General features: G+C 32.1%; 1 protein-coding gene across 1 annotated transcript; it reads left to right on the top strand.

Moving 5' to 3' along the window:
- Window positions 1-3,725: 3,725 nt before the first annotated feature.
- Window positions 3,726-7,580, top strand: LOC147804263 (uncharacterized). Its single transcript, XM_087151480.1, has one exon. It carries the CDS (start codon window positions 3,726-3,728, stop codon window positions 7,578-7,580), a length of 3,855 nt encoding a protein of 1,284 aa, XP_087007606.1.
- Window positions 7,581-19,548: the final 11,968 nt, after the last annotated feature.

The raw sequence follows: 19,548 nt of genomic DNA, 5'->3' as shown, positions 1-19,548 counted from the left end.
GAATTCGTATACATTATAATCTGCTTAAAACGGAATTAAGACTTTCAATAAAACAACAAAATGAAGGAAAACAAGGGTCGTAACTTCACTCAGATTTGTGATTAAATTTTTGTTTGGATTTTAAAATTGTTTATTCATTTCATTGGAAAATTGATGTGTTGTTACAATTTCATGAAGCCCCCCCCCCTTCGATCGTTATATAATTTGTAGAAAACCCCGACTTGATTTAATAAAACTAATTTCAATGAATAAATAAAAACTAGATAAGTTGACATTAAAAAAATTTTTTAAAAAAAATGGATAAGCTTACTCCTGCTAATAATTGCAGATTCTTAAAGTTTAAGAAATTGGACCTTTAAACCAAAATGCTACAATCTGCAAGTCAAATCGTAGTATTTTCTGAAAAATACTAATCTGCAATAAAAAATAGGGATTCCTATTTAAAATTTTGAAGTCGAATGTATCTTTTGATAATATCTCATCTTTGTGTTTCTAGACTTTTGATCAAATTTGTATTTCTGACGCCCTGTATTTATTTTCAATTAAAAAATTAAGTTCAGCGTTCTTATATCTAAATATTCTTTTAACATTTGATATGAATATTAAATCTTTTATATGACATTTTACCAATATATCACTTTTTTTTTCATTAAGACACGATAATTTGTAAATTTTAGTGTGTATTGTTGTATATTAAAAATATATCATCTATATAAATTAATTTGTATTTTTTACTTTCATGAATTTTGAGAGAATAAAATGCTAACTTCTTCGGGGTACTTTGACCTCAAAAATTTAAAACAGTTTTCAAACTTATACGAGAATTATTTCAGTTTTAATAACGCTCTTATCGGTTTTGTGCACTTTTTTATTTATTCATTCATTTTTATTATTAAAAAAAAGTTTTTCCGGTATATATCAGAGGCTTCCACTTACATGAAGCCGGGGGCCGCAATTTAAAGCACCACTCAAATGGCGGGACGCAACTTTATATAGGACTCCTTTATGTTTGAGGGAACATTAAATATTACTGTCAGATATTTATCAAGTTGCACAAAACAAAAGTATTGAATTACAAATTAAAATAAGAAGTAGATTTTTAAAAATATTTAATTGCATATTAAAAAATTCTGGCCACAAAATTTACAAATGTAAATAATTTCATCCAAAACGAGTGGTTTCTAAAAGTTAAATCGGAGAATTTCTTCGGGAAAATTTCTGATACGCACATGCTAAGTTATAATCACAAAATACAAAAAAGAAAAAAAAAGAGCAACATACACGATTATTTTTGTAGTTGAATAAATATTTTCTTGGATGCAGAACCTGAGAAAAAATTTTTTTTGCACGTTGGTATGTTAAATTTCACAGAAACGAAGAAATTAGGTTTTTTTTTTTAACGAAAGAAAAGTATTTGATACCCATATAGATTTTTTACGAAAATTGTCCGCAAAAAAATGACAATTAATATATTTTAGTTCGCGGACCACCAGTTGGTAACCACTGATTTATATCATATTTATGGGATGCTTCGATTAAGAAGCTCTTCAATTTATTTTAAATGCGTTTTCACTGAACAGTTGTTATCCTTGTAGGGAAACAACTTTCCAAGGGGTTAATAAGCTACGCTACAGCACCCAACACCACGGGAATACTGCGAATTTGAACTTAATTTCTTCATTTCGCATTTTTTTAAACTTCCACAAATAACTAACAATTGTTATTTACTCATTACGGTAATATCTTTCGAAACTTATAATGTTTAAAGTCAACGGCAATTAAAAATTGAAAAACTTATCGACAAACCTACTGCAACGTTTAAATAAAATAGGCTTGTGTTGTTTAACTTAATTTAACTAGCATAATTGTATAGAATATCAATTCGAGTTGTCATATAATTAGTAAATGTGGTTGGATTAAAACATAATTCGTCCTAGTACCACCATTTAATTATGAGGAGATTTTGCTTGGCGATTGTTACGTTTTGAAATAAGAATTGGATAGATTTTGTATAATGGAGAGTTAGGTGAAAGCGTTTTTATTTGTCTCCAAATAACTTTTGACTTATACAATGGAATTCGAGTTTATGTTTTAGAAATATGTTGCAATTTTGTATTTTCTTTTAAGAATTTTTGTTTAATAAAATATAGGAGTGGAAGAAATAGGGTATATTTCTTGCCGTACTCAACATTGTGGTGACCCGGACGTGATAAGAGGCAATAGTAACAGGTTAGTTACTGTAAATGCATTTGTTATGCGATTTATTTCATTGATCAAAATTAAAGGTTAAACTTGATATCATAGTTAAGAATGGATGCAATATTAAGAAAACGCGGAGCTACTAGAGCTTCCTTTACCAAAACGTTTAATACTTTATTTGAAGAATTAAGTAAAGAGTTACCAGATGATAAAGTATTAAAAACTAAAAGTGCCACGTTAGAACGACTCTATGGAATATTAAATGAATTCGACTCAAGAATACTAGAAAAAAAGTTTGATACTGAGGAAGAATTTGAAATAGAACATGCAAGTACCGAAGAGTATAATGAAAAAATGGATCTCGCTCGTGTAGAAATTGCAGACTATTTCAATAAGAAAGTTGAACCTTCCTTGGCTTCCTTTAGTTCGTCGCCAAAGCTAAGCAGACGAAAATTAAAGTTACCCAAGATTGAATTGAAACAATTCGGAGGTGACGTTAAGGATTGGCTTACATTCTGGAATCAGTTTAAGCGTATCCACGATGACCTAGAAATGGAAAAAGAAGATAAATTCCATTATTTATATCAAGCAACCGTAGTTGGTTCCAGAGCTAGAGAAATCGTGGAGAGTTTCCCCGCCACTGCTGTCAATTATGATAAGGTTATTGAATGCTTAAAAAATAGATTTGGTGGTGAAGAATTATTAATTGAATTTTATGTCAGAGAATTATTAAGTCTAGTTATTAAAAATGCCACAGAACAACCGAGAAGAATAAATGTAACTCATTTATACGATAAATTGGAATCCTACCTTCGTTCTTTAGAGTCAATAGGTGTGACCAGTGACAAATACGCAGCAATGTTATTCCCTTTGGTTGAATCGTGCATTCCTGAAGAGATTTTAAGAGTTTGGTTAAGGAGTTATTCAACAACAAAGGTTCAAGAAAATACGTATTGTGAAAAATTGAAGCAACTGCTATTGTTTCTGAGAAACGAAGGGGAAGGAGAACAACGAATTTCTTTAGTGAGAACTGGATTCAAATTTATTGCTGCTGGTACTAAGAAAGAAAAGAAGACTGAAGCTGATATATTGATACCAACAGCAAATGAGTTATTTTCTGGAAGTAAAAGCTCGAGGACTGTGGTAGATAGAAGGTGTGTATTTTGCGACAAAAACCACAAGAGTAAAGATTGTTTTACGGCAGCCAAATTGGCTTACCATCAGAAGCAAGAACTAATTAAGAATAAGAAAGCTTGCTTTATATGTCTTAAGTTTGGACATAAAGCAAAATATTGCAAATCAAGTGTTAAATGTCTAATTTGTGCCAAGAGACATTGGTCGATCATGTGTGCAGAATTATCGCCAAACAAGCGATAATTCTGCACACATGACTGTCACGACAAGCGATAATTCTGACACATGACTGACATGAAGTAAAAGATGAAAAAGTAATTGATTCGAGTGAATGCCAAAATGTAATACTTGCGAATTCTTGCTGTTCTGGAGAGATATTCCTTCAAACTTTAATGGTAAATATTGAGTGTAAAGAAGGGAAACGTGCTATAAGAGCATTAATTGACACTGGCTCTCAACGCTCATATATTCTGAAGAGCACTGTTGAGGAACTGAAATTTCGCCAAATTGATACTCAAACATTGATTCATAGCTTATTTGGAGGGTCAAAATCAAGCAGCGAAATTCATAATCTTTTTTCTATTAAAGTTACCGATTTGAAAAATAGTTATAGTTGTAATATGCATGTTTTGGATCAACATAAAATTTGCAGTTTTGTTCCACGACTTCATGATGGACCTTGGATACAGGAAATGGTACTGAAGGGCATCTCGCTTAGTGATATTGGGAATCATCGACAGCCTATTGAGTTATTAATTGGAGCCGATGAAGCAGGAAAACTTTACACTGGGAAAGTGTGCAATTTGGCGTGTGGTTTAACTGCAGTAGAGACTTATTTAGGTTGGGTCATTATGGGGAAAATGAAACCCTCAGTAATTGACGCCAATCTTTCGAATGTTTTGATTTCTCTATTAACTCAGACCACTGACATAGAAAACCTTTGGAAGCTTGAAGCAATAGGTATAACAGATGCATGTGAAATAAAAGATCAAAAGGAAATAGAGGACGCAGTCCAAGTGCACTTCGAAAGAACAGTTAAATTGAATTCTGAAGGACGGTATGAAATTTATTTGCCATGGATCAAAGAAGCGAACATCTTGCCTGACAATAGAAAAGTAGCCGAAAAAAGATTACTATCTGCTACAACAAAACTTAACGAAGCTAATAAGTTTTTCGACTACAATGCAATTTTTGAAAATTGGTGTAAGGAAGGTGTTATAGAAGAAGTCCCTGAACAACTTAAAGGCAATAGTGCACATTACCTTCCTCACCGAGCAGTTTTTAAAAACAGCTTGACAACTCCGGTGAGACCCGTTTTTGATGCATCTGCCAAACAGAAGGGATCTTTTTCATTAAATGATTGCTTAGCCAAGGGGCCAAATTTGCTGGAACTGATACCCGTGATAATTCTAAAATTTAGAGAAAACAGCATTGGGGTAATTTCCGATATAAAAGGTGCCTTTCTTCAAATTTCAGTAAATGATAAAGATCGTGACTACTCACGTTTCTTGTGGTGGAAGGATGATAATAAAACAGAAATAAAACTTTTCAGACATTGTCGTGTAGTGTTCGGGGTAAACTGCAGTCCGTTTCTGCTTGGAGCAGTTATCAAATTTCATTTGAGACAGTTTGACTCTGAAATTGCCGAGAAGTTATTATATTCCTTTTATGTGGATAATTGTGTCACTTCTGTGAATACTGAAGAGGAATTGCGGAACTTCATCAATAAATCGACCGAAATAATGGGCAAAGGAAAATTTGATTTAAGATGCTGGGAGCATACGAAAATACATAATGATGAAGATGAAGAAAAAGAGGAAGTAACTAAAGTACTTGGATTACTGTGGAACAAACGAGAAGATTCCTTGTTTTGTGATGTACCAAAAATGAAGATGAAAGATATGCCAATCACACGGCGTACAGTGTTATCTGTGGCTCAAAGAATATTTGATCCAATTGGATTTAGTTGTCCAGTCACATTGATACCAAAATTGATTCTGCAAAAAAGTTGGCAAGAAAAACTAAGTTGGGATACCGAATTAACAGAAGATTTGAAAAAGGAATTCTTAGCTTGGCTTGAGGATTTACCTTTATTATCATCAGTAAGAATTCCTCGCCAAGCAACAGCAGTTAATAGAATTTCGTGTAGTTTGCATGTTTTTGCTGACGCTTCAAAATATTCGTACGCAACTGCCATTTTTCTTAGAAATGAATCGCAAGATGAAATAAAAGTGCAACTTTTACAGGCAAAGTCAAGAGTTTCTCCACTGCGAAAAATTACGATTCCAAGACTTGAATTATTAGCTTGTTATATTGGCGCTAAGTTATCTGAATTCGTCACGAAAAGTTTAACTCTGGAAATAAGTGAAACATATTATTGGACGGATTCAACAACTGCCTTGTTCTGGATTAAGAAGAATGACCTACCCTGGGGAACATTCGTTTGTAACAGAGTGAAGAAAATACGTGAATGTAGTGATCCCAAGGATTGGAGACATGTTCCTGGTATTAGTAATCCTGCTGACTTACCATCTAGAGGATGCACTGTTTCTAAGCTTCTGGAAACTAAATGGTGGGAGGGCCCACTTTGGTTGTCCAAGCCTAAAGAAGAGTGGCCTAATTCAACCCCAATCGAAAATGAAGAGGAAATATACTTAGAGCAGAGAAAAACCGTTGTGGCAACTCTTGCCTGCGAGAACACTGAAAATTCATGGATGCTAGCATATTTTTCGAGTTACTTAAAAATTTTAAGAATGACGGCATGGATTCTAAGATTCCTCAAAAATGCTCAGAAAACAAGAACTGAACGAGAGATTGGCGAGCTGAAATTGTACGAATTGAATGAGGCTGAAAAAGTATTAATGAAGCAGATTCAGCAAAAGTCATTTAATGACGAAGATATCGCCAGGTTAAAATCTTTATGCGTCTTTAAAGACGAAGAAGGTATCTTAAGAGTAAGCACCAAGTTAACTGAAAGAAAAGACCTTGAAAGCTTTATCAGTCCTATACTGCTGCCAAGCACACATAAACTTGTGGAATTAATGATTTTTTACATGCACAAAAGTATGTGCCATGCGGGAATTCAGATATTGATGTCTAAATTAAGAGAACGATTCTGGATTATAAGATCTCGCAAGACGATTCGCAAAGTTTTAGCTCGTTGCGTGAGATGTAAAAGACACCAAACTACGAGGATCGAATGCAATCCAGGAGTGTTACCTGAAAACAGAGTCAAAGATGCATTGGTGTTTGAAATAACAGGAATAGATTTGGCGGGACCTTTGATGCTTAGAGAAAAATGCAAAGCATGGATAATTATATTTACATGTGCTGTCTACAGAGCCATCCATTTGGAATTGATAACTTCTCAATCAACACAAAGTTTTTTGCTTGGTTTACGACGATTTATAGCCAGACGAGGAAGACCAAAAACTATTTATAATGATAATGGCACCAATTTTACAGGAGCTAACAACCTATTTAAATCGTTGGATTGGAAAATGATCGAAATTGAAGCATCTGTGAATAGGATTCAATGGAACTTTAATCCTCCTGCTTCCCCATGGTGGGGAGGATTTTGGGAAAGAATGGTGCAGATGGTTAAAAAACTTCTTCGTAAGGTTTTAGGTCAATCAGCTTTAAATTATGAAGAAATGACGAGCGTCCTTTGTGATTGTGAGACAACAATAAATTCTAGACCTCTCACTTATGTCTCAGAACAAGGGGATGAACTCATTCCATTGACGCCAGCTATGTTCTTGAAAGAAATAGATGATGTCGGAGTGCCAGATTTAGATCAACTTGATCAAGTAAATTTGAATAAAAGATTAAGGTACCAGCAAAATTTGCGCAATGCTTTAAGAGAAAGATTTAGAAGTGAATACCTTGGGCAATTATTACAACGACCATCAAAGAGTAAACCGACTGAACCTTTGAAAGTAGGAGATATTGTTTTAATCGAAACTGACGGTAAAAAAAGAACTTTATGGCCAATGGCTAAAATAATAGATGTTTTTCCTGGTAAAGATGGGCAAGTACGAGTGGTTCGCCTTAAAACTTCATCCTGTGAGCTCGTCAGGCCTGCGCAGAAGATTTTCCCACTCGAAATTTCCTCACCCACTGAACCTAATCTAATAAATAATGAAGCATGCAAGAATAAACCGGAGAAGGACTTGCAGGTAGTTGGAAAAACAGTAAGAACGAGAAGTGGAAGACTTATTGAAGTGCCAATTAAATTTTTGAGCTGAAAAACTTGGACTTTCGGAACAGTATTTTTAACATTATAATTTTCATTCATTTTACTCATAGAAATATAATTAGTTTTGATTAGTAAAGTAAACCTCCAATCAAAACGGTGGGAGGATTGTTACGTTTTGAAATAAGAATTGGATAGATTTTGTATAATGGAGAGTTAGGTGAAAGCGTTTTTATTTGTCTCCAAATAACTTTTGACTTATACAATGGAATTCGAGTTTATGTTTTAGAAATATGTTGCAATTTTGTATTTTCTTTTAAGAATTTTTGTTTAATAAAATATAGGAGTGGAAGAAATAGGGTATATTTCTTGCCGTACTCAACAGCAATGATAATTATCGATCTAAATAACAGAAGAAATATAAGATATCCAATTAAATAAACTCGTTATTTCAGACTTCGTTATTAACATGTTTGATTTGTAAGCGGTAATATTTAATTTGTTTTTTAAGTGTCATTTTAAATGACAAGGGTTACAACTAATGTCAGAATTAAAATGTACTTTTTTTAGAGAGGAAATTGCGTAGTAGGCATTAAGCAATTTTTTTAAAAAAATTTTAAATATGCTTTAAATACTTTTCATTTAATTTTTCAAAAATAAACTAATGATGGTCATTTACTCTATTTTGCACTGTCTTTCGATACATGTAAGGTCGCCGTTTAATCAGAATTTGAGATATAAAGCGTGCGGTATTTTAAATTCTCTGTTCATTTTTTTCCCCGCACAAAATTATGCCAATACAATTCTGCTATTAACAATCTTTGAAAGGTACTTAAATATTTAACAGTCGTTAGTGTTTACATTTTAGGATAAGAATCTTTATTTTTATGCAGTTAATGTTAATACTTTTTAGCGTCATCCAAATCGCTTTTCATCAGTTTTACACTGCAATAAGATTAGATTTTAAATAAATCATGAGAAATATGTAGTTTCAATAACTTACTCACTCATTAGCATCATTTTATCAAAGTTTAGAGGAAAAAGTCATGAAGTTCTAAAACTTATGAAACGCTATTTCTCCTAATCTTTTTTTTTTTTTTTCTTAAAAAAAACACCTTTATTTTCTACTTTTTTAAAAAGGTATTGTATTATCTAAAGTACTATATCAAAAAGTACTATCAAAAGTACTGCCTAATAGTACTATATATCATCTATATAATAATTTAGCCTAGAATCCAAGATGGCGAGGATAGAGACTTCTTAATGCTGTTTTTCAAAGCTCTGTCGCCAAGGAAAATAAATTAAAAAAACTGCCATAGTTTAAGTGCCATACACTTGATGCAATGCAATGGTTTTAAACAATGTAAATAATCTTGCCATGAAGAATTATTTGGCTAAGTGCCTGCCATTAAAAAAAAAAAGAATTATTTGGGCTTTAGAACAAACAAATAACTTAAATATTTTAAAAGTTATTAAACTTTTTTCGTCAATTTGGCGAGATTTTTAAACCTAGATGAAAATTATCAAAATCACTGCCTTATTCTCAGTTTTTGCAAATTTTTATAAGGTTAGGTAATATAGCACTGGGGTGAGTTTTTAAATATTAAAAAGTTAGACCACAAACGCTTTCCATTTTCACATAACTGTGGCTTTTCTCCATAATAAGATGTTTTGCGCAATTTTCAAAATAAACATAGACAGTGCTGGCTTTAGATATTTTAAATTTAAATCATGAGTAACAGTTGCAAATTCACAGCAGTTATAAAAATAGCGTATTATTCGCAAAAAAAGTATAATTTCATATTACGACGAAGCTTTCAAAATGTAGCCTTAAAGCGAAATCAAAAGAATTTTGAAAACAATCATGAAACTCGTTGATCTAATCATAATTCAATGCAAAATATAAGGTTTAAAAATTCTCTATCATTTTATTCAATAACGGTCGAAAATTTTTTTGAATTATGAAGCTTGAAATTTGAAACAGATTGCGGAATTTTAAATGAAATTTTTTTTTTAATTATTTGAGCATCATTTCCGTTCGCCAACGTGTTACAATCTTGCAGCTTTACTCTCATATAGAATGCTTCACTCTAAAAATCTAAATTGGGATTTGTCTTCAAGAAATACTATTTTTTCTATTTTATTTCTTATTTTTTTTCATATCTCTTCAAATTGAACATCTTAATCCGATAATTAAGTTTTTCTTTTTAAGACATTGCTTTTCAATAAAGAAAAAATACAATAACTGTCAACTACCAAAGCTAATCCCCCAATTTGTGGTGAATCCCCCAAAGCTAATCCCCCAATAATTTCAATCCATATATTGATTGAGAATAAGCTGTCATAAACTTCAAAGAGGCCAATGGCTTTTTATCCAATCCTGATTGTTCGCTAAGGCATTTGATGTAAGACGAAAAGGAAGAATTTGAGTGTTTTTGTTGTAATTACCCGTGATTGCAGCTTCAATGTAATTTTTTCTTGTTTATTTAATGTTCTTTTCAATGAAAAATGAGTTTCCAAATTTTTATTTGGATCCAATTAATTGCGAATTTCGTTCCAATAATGATAACGGGCTTTTTTTTATCACTTAATAAAGAAAAGTTACGTGCCTTTTTTAAAAAAGAAAATTGTATAATTATATGTTCTAAATATTGATATTGAAATAAATGTTTTTCTAATAATTTTACTCAAGAATATATTTTTAAAAATTTCGTGTTTTTCAACTAAATTAAATAAACTGGTGCATATTATTTTTATTACTGTGTTCTTCGGTATATTTTTCCAAAAACTTCTTTCCTTTAAAATGCAATAGAATTTTGTTTAATGTAATGGAATTATAGTCCACACTGTGAAGGATTGATTTGTATTTTTGTTGAAATATATTTAAAATGTAATGGATTTACAATGCAGCAGAATTTCAAAAAATATTAAGAAAAATATTTTTTTTACAATGCTTTTTTTTAACTCAAAAAAAAAAGGGGGGGGGGAGAAAGAGAAGAAGAGGAAAGGGAAAAAAAAAAGAACATTTTTTCCTTTTTATCACAAAAATTCAGGTTTGGAAGGGATAAATCCATGATAACATTTTTAAAATGATGTTTCAGTTAAGTTAAAAAAGTGAAAGTTAAGTATTAAAATATAAGAAACACATTTTATAACCGTCGTTGAAGGAGCCCATCCAATTTTCGAGTTTACGACTATTTATGTTCAACTACGCAGCCTTGTAATTTTGAACCCAATCCAGAAAACAAGGGAACGCCTGGATCAAGTATAGGGATAAATTTTGCTTTCGTGGAGGACTTTTTAATGGAAATAGCCCGCGTTTGCATTACATGGAGAGGAAGACCACGAGAACCTTCCAAGGTTAGCCAGTCGGCCAGGGCCGTTTTATCCATTAGGCACTGTAGGCAACTGCCTAGGGGCTCCGCCACGTTCAGGGACCCTGTGCTACAGAGGAAAAAATTGACAATGTTTCTTAAACAGTAAAAATTTAATTCGAAATTTCAATGACGATTGTCTTGCTCTGTACATTACATCGACGCTATTTTAGTACATTTCTGAACGCATTCCAAATTAGATATTAATATTTTGGTAGTTAGTTCATATATAACGCAGTAACATAATCGCAAGCAATTTTATCGCTGTAATTTTAACGCCGACTAATCAGATGACTATACAGCAAGAGCAGCTTTTTTAACACAACATGCTTGAAAAACGAAACTTTTCAAATTGAAATTAATTAAAAACTGTCTTCGTTCAACTATGTCTCAAAACCGTTTAAATTCATTGGCCATAATGACAATTGAAAATGATGTATTGGAAAAGGTCTCGAACGATGGTATGTCTTGAACGATTTTGTAACAAAAAAAGTTAGAAGAGTTAATATTTAAGCTTATTGTATGATTTTTTTAAATGCATATATTTATTACTTATATTATTTTCGTTTGATTCAATATTTTTATTGAATAATGTGATAATATACCTATGTAGTAAAAAACAGCGTAATTATAATAAAGTGTTGTGTTAGCGAAGAAATATATTAGGAAGTTAGAAGACGGTAGGGGGGGGCGAGACGAGCATTGCCTAGGGGCCGCGACATACATAAGCCGGCCCTGCAGTCGGCAAGGGGACTCTAACCCATGATCCGTCTACCACTGAGGATATTTCACGTCAGCACTGTGATCTGTGAGAGCTGGATGCGTATTTGTATCGACCAACCATCGCTGGGATTCGAACCCGGTTCACCTCATTGGAAGGCAAACGCTCTAACCCCTGAGCCATCGCGGCTCCAAGAAACACATTTTATATTTTATTTTATAACCATCGTTGAACAGTCGACCCAAAGTTTGGGTTTACGACTACTAATGCTTAACTCCGTAGCCTGGTGATTTTGAATCCAATCTAGAACACAAGGGAACTCCTGGATCAAGTATTGGGGGAAATTTGCCTTCGTGGATTACTTTCTGGTGTAACTAACCCGTATTTGCGTTGCATAGAGTGGAAGACCACGAGGACCTCCCACGGCTAGCCTGATGGCAAGGGGACTCTAACCCATTATCCGTCTACCACTGAGGATAATTCACGTCAGCACCCAAGAAACACATTTTATTTTATTTTATGTCCACCGTTGAACAGCCGACCCAATTTTTGGGTTTACGACTACTAAAGTTCAACGCCGTAGCCTTGCAATTTTGAACCAATCCAGAAGACAAGGAAACTCCTGGATCGGTACCCCCAGAGGTATTGAATCCCCAAGAAACACATTAGTGTTTTTTGCATAGCCCTTTAACTGTTCGTTGATTAAAGACGTATTTGAAAGCGAAATATTAAATTTCGTGGCTTTTTGTGACGGCATACTTTTAATGTCTACCACACTGTCTCCTTTATAAATTGCTTCACAACAAATATAAAAACTATTGAGACAAGCACATTTGCAGTACCATCGGTTCAACGAGTTAACTCTTTGAACCGGTGTATGTATTTTTCTTTGTGTTTACCTTTAAAGGTCGCTTATTCTCCAATCTACTGAAATATATCCAAATAATGAAGGGTTAACTTTGTGCTGCATATAATTGACGATAAAACAACGTGACAAAAGCGCAAATAATATTGGTTTTATCATACGGCTCATCAAGGTAGCCCAGAATGTATTTTCCTTTGTTTTTCCCTTAAACATCGTTTACGGAATAACCATCTATTGTATTTAAATAAAGAGGGGTTAATTATGTGTTACATATAAATAACGTTAAAGCATCGCGAAAAATACAAATCATACGGATCATTGCAATAATAAATATATTTTTTTTTCTTTCTTTTGCTGCGTGTTTACCCTTTAACGAAGTTTATTCACAAACTACCTAATTATACTCAAATAAAGAAGGGTTAACTTTGTGCTGTATATAATTAACGTTAAAACAATGTGAAAAACTCCGAAGAATTATACGCTCCATCTACTTAACCTCTGAAGCCAAAAATTTTGTTAAAAGGACAAAGATTTAAGAATGTCTAAGTGACTAAGAACTCCTCAACGTTACAATTAAAGGACATTCTGAAAGAGAGCATTACGAAATTTAAGAGTTTCTGTAACTTTTGTATACAAAAATATAAGTGTATTTACGGAAAGTGAAGGTTATTAAATGGCATTAAATGGCTATGTAGTTCACATATTATTTTTTCAGGAGTTATTAGATCAATCCCGAAAAAAATAATTTTTAATTTTAAATGAAACTACATAATTAAATGTAAATTATTCTGAATTTTAAGAATACTAGTAGTTAGAATGAAGTAAAAAATTTTTAAACTTCAAAAGCAATTAAACGTTTTCTGAATTTTAAAAGTAACCAGATAATTTCAAGTACTATTCTGAGCGAGGAACTTAAAAGCTGTTTCTGAAACTTTTACATAAAAGTGCAGAAGTACAGCATCGCATTAAAAAAGGAGAAATCAAAAATTTAATAGCTTTTGGTCTAATGATCGGCCTTTCACATATTTAAACTGATTGTTTAATTAATGATGGTTTTTCAATCTTAATGGTTTGAGGGCTTAACTTATGCTTCATAATTAGAACAGACGATACTTTAAGTTATGTTGTTGTTGTTGTTAATTTACGTCGCACTAGAGCTGCACAATGGGCTATTGGCGACGGTCTGGGAAACATCCCGGAGGATGATCCGAAGACATGCCATCGCAATTTTGATCCTCTGCGGAGGGGATGGCACTCCCGCTTCGGTAGCCCGACGACCTGCGCGCGAAGTCGAGCACTTTACGGTAGCACAGTTTAACGAGGACCAATACCGCACACCCTCGGTCCCTACGCAAACTGATCCAAGTGGTCACCCACCCGCACACTGACCGCAGCCAGTGATGCTTGACTTCGGTGATCTGCTGGGAACCGTGTCTTAACGATCAGTCCACTGCGGGACCTTTAAGTTATGAGAAATTAAAGTTTAAATATAAGGCTCCTTTAAAATTTCATAACTCAGAAACTATTTGGCCGATTTCATCGAATTGTATTTTGCTATTTAAAATTTCATTACTAAAAATGGTGTAAAAATTTGAATACATTAAAATTTAATTCACAGTCATCAAATAAAAAATAAAAATTATTAAAATTTATTGTTTGCATTAAACTACCTTGATGTATCGAGTTTTATAATCATGTGCAAAGGCTTTTCGATTCACTTAGAAGTTCCCGAGATATGGCAAAAAAACTGAAAAAAAAAATAAAATCGTCTTAAAAGTGTCCAAACATTCAATCTCCTTCTCGTTTACACTATTGAGATCATATTTTCCAGATTGTAGTTACCCTCCATATTTTGAGAGTCAAAAATCTGAATCCGGCGAAAAAAAGTGCGTTTATTCAGAGAACGTACGTTTTTGTGTCCGATTTCGTAACTTAAAAATATGTACTGAACTTTGAACTCTCTTCCTATTAAATCGTAATTACAACCTAGGTGAAGTTTTATTAAATAAAACCATGGTGTGTTTATGTTTTGTTATTTTTATTATTATTTTTTTAAAATTTATTCATTAAAAATTTGGTTCTTCTTAGACTTTTAACTCTGGCTTTAAAAGTAGTGACGCTACAAAAGTGGTTTTCAACAAAATGGTACTCAGGTGTTTAAACACTTCATTCATACTTTTTTATGCTTCTTTTATGAGTGTTTTTGATGTTCTTTGCTCAGAGCAAAACTATTAATAAAATAATTTCATTGTTCCCAAACTAAGCCTTCTTTAATCACACTTATGAAAAGTTTTTGTTTTCTTTTTAAATATTATCGTTTTTTTCTTCTTCTTAGAAATGAACATCAAAGAAAAGAAAGCTTAAACACTTAAATGATTTGCGGCCGTAATTATATTTAAAAAGACATTTTTCTATTAAAGGCATTTGTATAATAATGGCGGCGGCGTCTCTTATTGGCCATTTCTTTTTTCCCCTACAGATAAGAGAATTCCAAGTTCTCTAAGAAGATGGAATAGTTCCGTGTCTTTTCGTAAATGATAAAATATGCCGAGAGGTTAATGATAAGAAGCTAAAAAGAAGTATATAAAAAACACTTATATTCCTGAAAGACAAAATTTATTTCTCGTCGGTAAAAAAAAAATAGTCTTTGAAAGCCGCCCTCATCTCGTAAAGTAAGACAGCCGCCTCTGACCTAATGAAGATTCTGCTAATCTGGTTGTTTTGGAGATAAACTAAATAATTTTCTAACCAGATTGGCTGTAAGTGGTGGGGATAAAAATAAACTTAAAAGAATTCATGTTTATGATAAAAAATGCAAGAATAGTTCATTCTACGCTAAGTTTTCACATTAAAGTTTGCATCTTACCAAGTGTTAGCTATAAAATAAAATAAAATAAAATAAAATAAAATAAAATACTACATCTTTCAAACGTACTAGAAAAGAATAAATATTTTTATTTGTGTCAAGTTTTAAAACATAAAACGAAGGGTGTATCACTCCTATCACCGTTCATAAAATGATCTCTGAGTTATATCTTTGGAACATTATTTCTTATCAACTTCCAAAGAATTGTCTCCTAGTTATATCTTTGGTACATACTAAGTTCCTATCAACATTCAAAAAATTGTCTCCGAGTTATATATCTTTGGTACATACCAAGTTCCTATCAACATTCAAAAAATTGTCTCCGAGTTATATATCTTTGGTACATACCAAGTTCCTACCAACATTCAAGAAATTGTCTCCGAGTTATATCTTTGGTACATACTAAGTTCCTATCAACATTCAAAAAATTGTCTACGAGTTATATCTTTGGTACATACTAAGTTTCTATGAACATCCAAAAAATTGTCTCCGAGTTATATCTTTGGTACATAGTAAGCTCCTACCAACATCCAAAAAATTGTCTCCGAGTTATATATCTTTGGTACATACCAAGTTCCTACCAACATTCAAGAAATTGTCTCCGAGTTATATCTTTGGTACATACTAAGTTCCTATCAACATTCAAAAAATTGTCTACGAGTTATATCTTTGGTACATACTAAGTTTCTATGAACATCCAAAAAATTGTCTCCGAGTTATATATCTTTGGTACATACCAAGTTCCTACCAACATTCAAGAAATTGTCTCCGAGTTATATCTTTGGTACATACTAAGTTCCTATCAACATTCAAAAAATTGTCTACGAGTTATATCTTTGGTACATACTAAGTTTCTATGAACATCCAAAAAATTGTCTCCGAGTTATATCTTTGGTACATAGTAAGCTCCTACCAACATCCAAAAAATTGTCTCCGAGTTATATATCTTTGGTACATACCAAGTTCCTACCAACATTCAAGAAATTGTCTCCGAGTTATATCTTTGGTACATACTAAGTTCCTATCAACATTCAAAAAATTGTCTACGAGTTATATCTTTGGTACATACTAAGTTTCTATGAACATCCAAAAAATTGTCTCCGAGTTATATCTTTGGTACATAGTAAGCTCCTACCAACATCCAAAAAATTGTCTCCGAGTCAAATCTCTTACACATGAATCTACAATTCTTATTTGTTCTGTAAAAGTGTTTAAAAAAATATTAACGATAAAATAAAATAAAACATTGTAAAAAGTATTAGCTATAAAATAAAATAAAACAAAAATTTTAAATGTTATATCTTTCGAGAAGATTAAAAATGCAATAATAATTATATTTGTGTCAAATTCTAAAACAAAAGACCATTGGTACATCAATTTGCAATTTATATTTGCTCTGTAAATCTTTATTGATTAGCTTTTACGTTTGTAAGGAGTGAATCTTGCAGTCAGAACTATAAAGGAAAGATGAAAATATTTTTTTTTCGTTTACAGATCTAAAACGAAAAATTAGAGTGCATCACTTTCGAAATATGCTGACCGGACTGTATAGTGGTCAGGGAACTGACCTCACATCAGATAGGTCCTGGATTCAAATCTCCGACAAGGCATGGAAGTTCTTTCCTTCTTTGTACCATCTGTCCTTACTGTGGGAGCAACGTTGGCCCACCTAATATGGTGCCCCTGAAAGAGTGGCCAACAAGTATGTTCTACTGATACCAAAATGACGAATGTCAATCGAGTGGGCATTGGAGAAAAAAAAAATCGAAATATGAAGGGCCAATTTTCAGAGGTGAAGTTTATTAAAATAGGCGATACGTTTCTCATTTTATATCTGTGACTAAAACTTATTTTCTCCTTCATTAATTATATTTTTTAATTATAAATTATTGATATTGTAAAATTTATAAAAGCAAAGAAGATTTATTTATTTTTAAATTTACTTGAGAAACGTAATTTAAAAAAAAATTATTTTATACTTTTCTTTTTTGTAATTTCGTGTCTGTTTGTTAATGTTGGAAAGCAGATAAAATTTCACTAGGCAAAAAATTTTGCCAGCACAGTTGTGACATGGGTTGGCATCAGACACTGAGCTCAAGCTGAAATCTGAGTACTCTAGTCAGTCGAAAACTGGTCAAAATTATGATTCAATGGTGATAAAGGCTGCTTGAAGCTGTAGAAACATTATTATCAGGAACGGAAGCCCAGTGAAGATTTAAAAGTAGGAAAATTGCCGAAATTTCTATTGCAAGTTCCCACCTTTACAGACAAGAAAGCGAGTTCATAAAAAATATAAAAAATTAAAAAGCAATGTATTCAAATTGCAGATTCATGTACCAAGTGTATGATGTTTAAACAGAAGTATAAATGAATTAATGAGTTCGTAACCGGTAACCGGTCAGCTCCAACATAACTAATTTTGCAGGATCGAGAGACAAAAAACTTATGTAGTAAGGTATCATCTTGATATATACAGAGCATTTTTTACTGCCCAAAATATACTGTACCAAGTACGTGGACATGAATTTCTTATATCCTAACTATATATTTACGTCAGCTAAGCTTAAATATGCAAGAATTTTAATTTTAAGAAGAAGTGGAAATGACTAATTTTCGAACTCATCGATTCAATTGTATTATGTCGATTACTGTTAAAAACAGATGTAAATAGTGTTAAAAAATTTTATTGATGATTGTTGATGATATTACTATGATTATTGATGATATAACTATGTGAAAAATATTTGCATGAGGAAAATGCTGTCAGATTTTAAAAAATATCATTTGTAAAGAAAATTTTTCAATTTATCAGCAAAAGCTTATCTTTTTTTTAAGTTAAATGTATTTATCCCAACCTCAGGATCTTATTTCACTTTCCTGTTGTCTTTTAGAAAAAATATACATGATCAAATTAAATTTTTTAACACAATTAGAATGAGTCATAAACTTGAGTCTTTATTTAGCTTCCTTTTTTATTATTATTAGTAAGGAAAGTGTTAAACTAATTCTTTTACAGGTTTTATGAGGAGAAGATTTCATCAAGTTAATTCACCAAGTTTGAAGTTCAAGACGGTAGATGGGGTCTAATTGAACGCTCTACTGGTGTGCACCAGAATTTTAGATCAGTTTCCAATTTCTTTCGGTTACGGAACCCTTAGCATACACCTTTCTTTTCTTTTTTTTTTCCTTCTTTTTTTTTTTTTTTTTTTTTTTTTTTTTTTTTTTGAAGAACTCTGACTTTATAAAAAAGTTCGTTAGCAGAGAGGAATATGCTGGAAAAAAACTTTTTTGAAATATTTATAGTGAAGAAAGAAATTTATTAACCGTGTTATCAATAAAAATCTTAAAATCAGGTTTTATATGAGGCATATGAATTCAAAGATTTGCAACTGCTTTTTTGTCTAGTAGTTTTTGGCATATACGTAAATCAAAATGAATTAAGTCAGCTGAAATATGGATTTAAAAAGAAAAGATTAAAGAGAGAGATAAATAAAAACAAAAAAGAACTCATTTAAATAAATCTGGTCACGTTAAGATGGCAGAAGTTATCATTTCAAAAGATCTAATTCAGGCGACTTAATAATCCAATCCACGCTTCGTTACCGTTGACAGAAAATATTAAAAACGATAGAAAATATTAAGATGTAATTTTAAAATTTAGTATTGATATTCTTGTTTATTATTGCAATTATTAAGAGCAACAGCAAACTGATCAATAGGATCTATAATTTGTGGAATTTTTATTATTTATTTTCACAATCTTCGATTCTTGACCTCGGCAAAAAGATAATAAATTAGATTTATAAGATTTTGCATATTTTTTTTAGTGATGGTCGTTGTTAACTTTCTCACAGAAGCACTAAAAGAATTAAGACACTTCCAATTTACTGGGTTTTATGATATGTTGGGTTTAGCATAATAAACATGTTTTTCCTAACGCTTTTGTTTGTGGTTTTTGGCATTTTTTCCAGATCATTTAACTCCGTCATCCTGTTTTCAGTTCGTTAAGATCTACTTATCGCTCCTTATTATCAAGAAGAAAACCCCGAGAACCGCATTTTATGACACTCATAATAGGTGCGAACCACTTATTGACAGGCTCCTCTAGATTTACCTGTTCTCTGGAAAAACGCTTCCATTACCAAAACATTTAGGAATAAATAAAATAAAATAAAAACATTTCGCTGAAATGGT

This window comes from Parasteatoda tepidariorum, chromosome 9, assembly GCF_982258835.1.
Source record: "Parasteatoda tepidariorum strain Cologne lab strain chromosome 9, Ptep-v5.0, whole genome shotgun sequence".
Classification (NCBI taxonomy): Eukaryota; Metazoa; Arthropoda; class Arachnida; order Araneae; family Theridiidae; genus Parasteatoda; species Parasteatoda tepidariorum.
The sequence above is the reverse complement of the archived record's forward strand: the minus strand, read 5'-3'. Positions and strand labels throughout refer to the sequence as shown.